We start from the raw sequence: 9,089 nt of genomic DNA on the forward strand, positions 1-9,089 counted from the left end.
GGTCTGGTGATACTCCTGGAGCTAGACTACTCTGACCTTTTACACTTTACCACAGCCTCTTGCTCTTTACCATAGCCCCTTCCACTTTACCTTGGTCTACTGCACTCGCCTGCTCTTGGATGCGGCAAAACTCTCAGTCTCGATCACTGTTCCCCAGTTGCCTGAAGTTTTAATTGTCTCATGACCTTTCTGCTTTCTCCCTGACTGATGCTGACATTACACCAGTCTTGTGGCTGGTTGTTGGTCTGTTCCTATCTGCTTGTATTTTGGGGTTTGTTCTCTTAGATGTAAATATGGGCCCTGGGTTTTTTATTTTGCTATCTGGCTGCTCTGTTTTAATCTAGAAATTTGGGGAAATCCAAAAACTATCCTACCATTGTTGTCACTGTCATCCCAGCATTGACAGATCAGCTTTATTTGTTGTCTACTGACTTCCTGCTGTGACAAAGGAGCATTTATTCCACTTCTGTCCTTTCCTGTTGTGTCAGTTATGCCACTATTTTTAGCTCCTTTGTAGCTTTAACATACTTATATCTTCTTCCATCGTTAGTGTCTCATCTCCCTACTTTATCTTAGTCCATTTTGTGTTGTTATAATGGAACACCTGATGCTGGGTAACATTAAAAAAAAAAGGGTATACTGTATTTGACTTAGCATTCAGATACCTGAAAAGTTCAAGACTGGGCATCTGCACCTGGTGAGGGCCTCAGGATGAAGGGGAGCTTGTGTGTGTAGCGATCACATGGTGAGAGAAGAGGAAGGTGCCAGGCTTTTTTTTTTTAACCAGCTCTTGCAGGAACTAAATGAACAAGAACTCTGTCACCCCATGGCCCCACCCCTACCTCTCATCCACAGGGCATTCATCTGTTTATGAGGGATCTGCCCCTGTGTCCCAAACACCTCCCATTGGCCCCACTTCCAACATTTCAGGATCAAATGTTAACATGAGGTTTGGAGGAATCATAAACCCAGCCATATCAACATCCCAACTTTGTTCTTCAGCTTTCCTCTCCCAGTTTTTGGACTCTCTATACATTTTCATGATTTATAACATATAATCTTGGGCTAGAGAAAAGGATGTAAGTCTTCTCATCTTTGGCTATAGGTTGATTTTAAAAGATGAAAATTAATAAATAGTTTTATTTTATTGTGCTAGTAAGCTATTCCAGAGATAATCATGTGCCATAATACATTACTTTCTGAATGCCTTTTTGTTTTTCCTGGAGTTTTTTATTGTCTCCTTAATCTCATCCATATTTTTTCTCCAAACTCCTTCCGGCAGTTATTCTCTGAGGCTTGTTTTTCCTGGAGTGCCCAGGGCTCTGTCTTCCCACGCCAACCTGGATCTGCAGCTTTCTAGGCCTACTGCTCACTGTCTTCACCGTTGTCCCTTGGCTGCACCTCTCAGATCATTTCTTGGGCTCCTCATTGTTGTTTCACTTACTCCTTCAGTTTACTAGAGCACATGCATGTCTGAGTCTACTATTTCTCTCTCTCTCTTTTTTTTTTTTTAGGCAGGGTCTCACTCTGTCTGTTGCCCAGGTGGGGCATGTCTCACTGCAGCCACGACCTCCTGGCCGTGAGTAATTTTTTGCCTCTGCCTCCTGAGTAGCTGGGACTACAGGCATGTGCCACCACACCTGGTGTTTTGTTTTGTTTTGTTTTTGTAGAAGTGAAGTTTTGCTATGTTGCCTAAGCTGGTCTCGAACTCCTGGGCTCAAACAGTCCTTCCAAAGTGCTGGAATTACAGGTGTAAACATCGCTCCTAGCCTATTCTACTATTTCTTTATTATTTACTATTCCCCACACACACAACATCAGTTATTCTTGCTTTCTGAACTTCCTAGAGTGATGCTGTGTCATATTTTTGCCTTACATTTTCCATGGCTTTGTCTTGTTATATATGTTGAAGCTTTTCTTGACTTATCTTCTAGACTTTGAGTGAATGTCTTATTACTTGCAATTGTTTTAATTTCCATCAACACTTTCTAGTTTCTGATTGTTTGTTTCTCATAGTATCCTGTTCTTAGTTTAAGAATGTAATCATTGCCCAAATCTCTCAGATGATAGTAATTAGAGTTCATTTTACGTTTCTTTGTTCTCCAGTTATCTCTGTTTTTTCCAGGATTATTTATTTTTTCAGGCCACAGATATTTCTCAAATGGTCTAGTATCCTTCATATTCAAGAAGGGGGCTATGGAACCTTTGCTGAGCCGTGGGTGTCTGGGCACATTTTGCTGTCTGGAAGACATCGCTTCACCCTGGTGGGCAGGAGCCAATTGTGGCACTTTGGGACTCCTAACTGGGGTACAGAGGCTTTGCTTGAGGACTCTGCTTCTCCACAGAGGATCATATACTACCCTACCCTTATATGGAGAAGAGTAAAAATCTTTCAGGTGAAGGGGTTCCCCCATCCAACCTCCAGCCCTTGATCAAACCTCCAGGCATCCTCCTGAGCCTTCTGTGTGAACTCCCCTCTGCTGGCTTTCAGTCTCCTGTCTTCTGATGCCAGTACCCTTCTCTTGTTTGCATTGCTGTGGGTTTAAACAATTTTTCTTCCTTTCATGTGAAAGGGAACTCAGGAAGGAGAGAGGATAAACTCTTATCTCCAAACCCCCTCTTGAAGCAGGAGCCATGCAATCTATTTGCGACTTTGGTATTTTACCAAGAGTTCCTGGCAAGCAGTATCAAAGCTGTATGTCTGTCCTGTCACAGGAGCAACCTAGACAAGCTGTACCATGGCCTGGAACTCGCCAAGAAGCAACTGCGAGCCACTCAGCAGACCATCGCCAGCTGCCTCTGCACCAACCTCGTTATCTCCCAGGGGCCTTTCCTCTACTGCTCCCTCATGGAGGTCAGGCTTCCTGCTGATGCACGGGTGCTGGGCCATACCTACTGGTGGCCTCCTGACCACCTGTCTCCCCTCCCCAGGGCACTCCAGATGTCATGCTGTTCTCCAAGCCAGCGTCCCTGAGCCTGCTCAGCAGACACCTGCTCAAGTCCTTTGTGTTTTCGGTGAGGATATGGGTGGTGCATCATGGGTGCAGGAGGGCAGATGCTCAGAGAGTGCTCTGGACTGAACAGCAGACACTAGCTTGGAGTGCTCAGGGCTCTTCGCCAGCTATTGGGTCTAGGCAAATCCCTTAATTTTTCTGAGCTATAGTTTTCTCGGCTGACCCCTAGGAACCTTCCAATCTTGATTTCGTTTTTTTGTGGTTGTTTTTTTTTGGGGGGGGGGGTTGAAGTCTCACTCCTTCGCCTAGGCTGGAGTGCAGTGGCACGCATGCTCATGGCCACCCCAGTATCAACATTCTGGGCTCTAGTGATCCTTCCACCTCAGCCTTCCCAGTAACTGGAACTACAGACACACACTACCATGCCCAGCTGTTTTTTATTTTATTGTAGAGACGAGGTCTCACCAGGTTGCCTGGGCTGGTCTCAAACCTGCAGGGGTCAGGCAATCCACTCACCTGGGCCTCTCAAAGTGCTGGGATTACAGGCTGAGCAACCGAGTCCCGCCCCAATCTTGATTTCATCATTCACTGTCCAAGTTACTTGGATGACTAGCGGGGGCCCACATGGAGCCATACCTGCTGGCTTGTATCCCGCTATGACATGTCAAGGAGAGTGAAGCTAGTTGCTAAGTTTGTCTTCTAAGCCAACTCCCTGTGTGTGACTTTGTCTTCCATGTGGCCTAACACCCTTCTTTGCTTTGGCCTGGAACACACCCCTAACTCATCTCACTTTTGGGCAGGAGTCCTCACCCAACTGACTTCAGGCTCCTAGGTGTGATTGTGGAAAGGATGGTCCTGCACATTTCAATAATCAAAGTCCTACTCTGTTGCTAAAGTGCAGTGGCACGATCATGGCTCACCACAGCCTCAGTCTTCCGGGCTCAGGCAATCCTTCTGCCTTAGCCTCCCAAGTAACTAGGACTACAGGTATGCACCACCATACCTGGCTAATTTTTTTATTTTTGTAGAGACAAGGACTTGCTACGTTGCCCAGGTTGATCTCAAACTCCTGGGCTCAAGCAATCCTCCTGCCACAGCCGGAATAGGCATGAGCCACTGTGACTATTTTAAATAAAATGTATAAATAGATGTTGAAGTTTTCCATGCTGCTGAACTAACCAATAAATTGATATGTATGTTCTATCAGTCAAGTAATGTCCATGATGAACTGGAGACAAAACATGAGCTTTGGAGTCCTCTAGGCTGGGTTCAAATCTCAGCCTCCTCTTTTACCAAATGTGTGGTGTAAGGTAGAGTGTCTGACTTGAGCCTCATTTTCCTCATCTATAAAATGGGTGAACAGATACCCACTTCACAGGATCTACTCATTTATTGTGTGTTTGTTGAACAGTTGCTTCTTGAACAGTTTATTGTGTGTTTGTTGAACCACCTTCCAGGAGTGACCAACCGTCATGGAGTGACCAATTGTTCCATGTTGTATCCTGGGGCACCCCTCAGTCCTGGACAAACCAAGAGACTGATCACCTGGGTTGTAGGGTGTGGGTATCTCAAGTATAGCAGTGAAGGAAACACTCAGAGTCTACACTGTATAGGCAACAGAGGCAGACAAGGAATGAGTCCATGCAGTTGCAGATGGGACCATGTGCTACAAGAGGATGGAGCAGAATGGTGGTAGGGGGTAAGGAGGAGCCTCCTGGAGGAGGTAGCACCTGAGGCAGAATGCAAAGGAGGTGAGGGAGGGAACAGCAGGTCAGAGTCCCTGTGAGGAGCAGCCACAGGTAATGGGGCTGGTCTAGTTCATAAGGAGCTGGAGGATGCCTCATGGGGATCCAAGCATCTTCTCTGGTGACAGTGCCTGGTGGCTTCGGGGAGTGGAGTGGCCTGGTGATGTGTGGGCCCCAGGCACTGGGTGGTGTACTCAGACCTGTGTTCCTTAACTTCACATACAGAAGGTGCCCTTTGTCTCCACAGACAAAGAACCGGCGCTGCAAGCTGCTGCCCCTGGTGATGGCTGCCCCCTTGAGTGTGGAACAAGGCACAGTGACTGTGATGGGCATCCCCCCCGAGACTGACAGCTCTGACAGGAAGAAGTAAGTGACTTCCACTTGTCCTGGGACTAGGGGGCTGGAGGTGTCAGTACATGGGCCTATCACCCTGCTGAGTAGAGTGACATTTGCCTCTGGTGTCTGTCTCGGGGTAAGGGTCAGGATAGATCTGTTACATATAGCCTAGCCCCTAATGCATCTGTTGTGTCCGCAGCTTTTTTGGGCGGGCATTTGAGAAGGCAGCGGAAAGCACTAGCTCCCGGACACTGCACAACCATTTTGACCTCTCAGGTGAGTCTCCTGCCTTCCGGCCACACTCTTCCCACCTGACCCTTAAAGGTCAATGCTGGATCAGAACCAGGCAGGTTGGCATGGCCGGAGGAGCCTGGCCGGCAGCTCTCTCGACCTCATGGAACCAGCCCAGGGCAGGGTCTGGCAGGTCAGGGAGCTTCAGTGAGCCTTGGAGGAAAAAGGTGTTTCCTAACGAGTGACAGACTGGCTGTGACCTTACAGTTAGCCCTAAAGATCACTCTGAAGATCACTTTTCCACCAAACCTAGAGGACTGGCCCTAGCTTCACAGGTCAGGACCATCTCCCTTTCATGGAGTGGAGAAACAGAGGGGCCTGCCGTGACCCAAGGGTGCTACCTCCACAGCTGTGCTGCCACCTCCATTCAGGCCAGAGTTTGTGTTGTCATGGTGGATCCTGCCTGTGTAATGGCTCAGATTTGTGTTGGATGAGATCAGAGTAGAAGGGCCTGTCTAGCAGCTGCTCCCCCAGATGCCAGCACAGAGCGTGGCTCACCTTCTTATATTTGCCTTTTTATTCTTGTTGACAGTGAATAAAACCGACTTGTTGACACTTTCCCCATCTTAGTCTGCTGAGGCTGCCATAACAAAGTGTTGTACACAGGGTGGCTTCCACCAGTTAGTTATTTCTTCCCAGCCCTACAGATGAAATGTCCAAGATCAAGGTGGAGCAGACTGGTTTCTCCTGAGGCCTCTCGGATTGTGTGTAGCCATTTTCTTGCTGTGTCCTCGCGTGGTCTCTTCTCTGTACACCATTCCAAGTGTCTCTGTTCAAATTTCCTCCACTTCTAAGGACATCAGCCCACCCTGATAACCCCGTTTGAACATAATTACTTGATAAAGGACCTTGTCTCCAAATATGGTAGAGCTAGGGCTTCAACAGACATTTGAGAAGACACAATTCAGCCCATAACACCCCTCAGTACTTCATCTGCATCTCTCAGAAAGAACATTTTCTTGTTTCACCACCATCCAATTCCTCAACAATGACCAATCCCTCTCATGGGAGACCCAGTCTTTATTCAGGTAGCCTCAGTCACCTCAGAGCCAACTTCTTTCAGCCAGACCCAGCCATGTCTAGCGCCATGTGGCATTGGTTCACCCCAAGCTGTAGCCCCTACTGACTGTCTTGAGCCTGTGATGTGGGAAAGGTGGATACTCATTGGCCTGCAGAACATCGCCTTTGTTATACAGGGAGAATCCGGAGCCAGGAGCTGCCCAGTTTATCCTGAGGGTGTGGAGCCAGCCATGGTGTGCTGGACCTGGAGTTCCTGAGCTGAGACTGACAGCAAAAATAGCTCCCAGGATTCAACCAGTTCTGTCCCAGGGCCTGGTTTTGCTCTGTCTAATGAGAGTCTGTGTGCTCAGCTGTGCCTGATGGCCCTGAGAGATACAGGTGGTTTGCATCATGTGCCCTTGCATGGAAGAAGACACTGAAGCCGAGGCACTAACCAGAGTGAGGCAGAAGGTGGCCTCCTGCCCTGCCAGGGTTTCTCACAGCCCCCTTCAGGGGCAGGGTCCATGTTGGACAGGTGGTGAAGCCATCCCTGTCCAGGTCTATAATGCTCTGAGTTGGGCTCTCCTCTGTGTCCCCTTTGTTGGTTGTCACCGCTGGACCCCAGTTTCCAGAGGGTCCTCCCATAGGCCCCAGCTCTGCCCTGTCTACCAGTGCAGCCAGCAGTACCCATACAGTGGGACGGAGAGCTGTGACTAGTAAGTCCAGAATGCTCCAGCCGTGGAGTGGCTGGTGCAGTTTGGAATGCAGTGAAGCTTAGTTCCAGCCTAGGTCAGGCGGAGGATGCTGTGCATTCTGCCTGTTCTCCCACTCCTCCCTTCTCATGGGTGTTTTTCTTTCATTACTCAGTAATTGAGCTGAAAGCTGAGGATCGGAGCAAGTTTCTGGATGCACTTGTTTCCCTCCTGTCCTAGGGTAAGTTGTGGGGATGCCACAGGGTAGCTCTGCCGCCTCCGAGCCTGACCCTGATTCCCTGCCCTGTTCTTCAACGGAGGCTTTTACTTGGGTTTCAGACCAGAGCAGGGTTCCTGAGGAGATGTGGGACCAACAAATTTTTCCTTGTCTGTCCCTGAGCTGCCGGCAGGGCCACATGGGGAAGATAATTAGCTTAATGAAACCCCTTAATTCCGGGGAGGGAGCTGGCATTCACCCTCTGCTGACCACACCATAAGGCTGGGGTGTTGCACATGCAACTGGTGTGATTTGCAGAACCCCTGGCGCTGCTGCCCCACAGCCTTCACATCAGGCCTTGGCTGGAGCCCCACAGAGCCCCACATCTAGGCTTTTACACACTTGGGCCTTCACTAAGTTTTGTCTCAAGTCACTGGCAGGTTATTGTGGCCCAGGATGTCTCCCACTGCCCCACATGCCACTTCTTTCTTGTGGGGCCCCTTGGGAAACAGGGGCAGGGACCTGCCCTGTGTCTATGTGGCCATCTCTCGGCCTAGGACCCCGCCACAGGGCATGCCATGTATGGTCCTGCATCTTCCTGAGCCCTGGGCTGGAGGCTGCTGCTGTGGCAGATGGGCCTTGCCAAGGCTCTGATGTAGGGGTCCCCTTGTGGGCCCAGGGTCCTCCCACTGCCCCATCCTGGGGGCAGGCGCCTGTTCTGCTGTTGGGGCCAGAATGTGTTCTGCCGAGAATAGCATAGGGAGCCTCAGGTGCCCCACAGTCCCTCTGTCAGGGCATCCTGGACTATGCAGGCCTGTGTTGGGGGAGGGGCTCTGGGTCAGACCCTTGGAGTTTCAGTGAGATCTGTGAGCTCATCAGCAGTGACCTTGGGCCAGGCACCTAATTAGGCTGAGCCTGCTTCCTCATCTGAAAATGGGCTGACATCTGCCTTAGACAATGGGTATGGAGTGTCAGCACAGGACTCCCAAGAGTGGGGCAGAGGTGGAAGGTGTGTGCTCTCAGGCAGTGGGCAGGTGTCAGAGGCAGACCCCTCTCACAGCCTGCTCAGTTATGCTGATGCTACTGTGTCCTACCACCTCTGTAGGGGTGCAGGTGGTCTAGGACAGGGAAGTGAAGGGCAGAGTGCTGGGAATGGAGAGTAGATTGGCTGAGCAAGGGGAGATACCGGGTAAGGGCACCAGGGGGCCCCTGACCAAAGAAGCAGCTGGGCAGGCGCTGAGAGGTGAGAAGGTGCTGGGACTGAAAGGGCATCAACAGTCCAGACCCAGGCAGGAGCTGTTGTGAGAACAGCAGGCACCCTGGTGAGTCTGGGGTGGTCCTTGCCCCTGGACTCCTACCCCCACCCTCATGGTCAGGTTAGTCAGAAGCACAGCCCAGCATGTCAGGAAAGGCCTTGTTTAATCTGGGGACACATCAGAATTGTTTGAAACTTATATCTTATGTCTTTTTCTTTCTTTTTCTTTGCCAGAATTTGATTCCTTCAGAAATGACCTTCTCCTTATTTATATTAACTGGCTTTTATTTAGATTGTAAATTATGGACATACTTTGAGGTGCAGGGGCAGTTGTTTTTAATGAAATAAAGTGCTTATTTTAGCGTCTGTTCTCCATCTTGGCTCTGTGTTTGAGACCAGCACTTAGTGTGCCCTGAGCCTTCTGTGGGTCCGGGGGAGTTTTGGTCCTGTGCCCTGGCACCCCCAGGGCTTAGCAGGAAATCAACACAGAGGTGTAGCCCCTGCTTGGCCCCAATAGCAAGGTCTCCCCACCCTGTCCTCCAGGCCCCCTGGATAGCAGTAGGCAGAAGGTGGGCTCCTCAGCACCCAGACCTTCTCATG

At 49.8% G+C, this 9,089-nt stretch overlaps 1 protein-coding gene across 2 annotated transcripts in view; it reads left to right on the top strand.

Annotated features, from left to right (window-relative positions):
• Positions 1-8,858, top strand: part of CDC45 (cell division cycle 45) — a 28,747-nt gene extending 19,889 nt beyond the window's left edge. For both annotated transcript variants that reach the window (XM_008059682.2, XM_008059683.1), the window contains 6 exons: positions 2,716-2,854; positions 2,932-3,015; positions 4,947-5,065; positions 5,235-5,311; positions 7,193-7,258; positions 8,724-8,858. In XM_008059682.2, coding sequence (XP_008057873.1) covers positions 2,716-2,854; positions 2,932-3,015; positions 4,947-5,065; positions 5,235-5,311; positions 7,193-7,257 — 484 coding nt within the window. In that variant the 3' untranslated portion in view covers position 7,258; positions 8,724-8,858. The remainder of the gene's footprint in view (positions 1-2,715; positions 2,855-2,931; positions 3,016-4,946; positions 5,066-5,234; positions 5,312-7,192; positions 7,259-8,723) is intronic.
• Positions 8,859-9,089: the final 231 nt, after the last annotated feature.

The sequence above is a fragment of the Carlito syrichta genome, unplaced genomic scaffold (genome assembly GCF_000164805.1).
Source record: "Carlito syrichta isolate Samal-C Ts95f unplaced genomic scaffold, Tarsius_syrichta-2.0.1 Scaffold304335, whole genome shotgun sequence".
Classification (NCBI taxonomy): domain Eukaryota; kingdom Metazoa; phylum Chordata; class Mammalia; order Primates; family Tarsiidae; genus Carlito; species Carlito syrichta.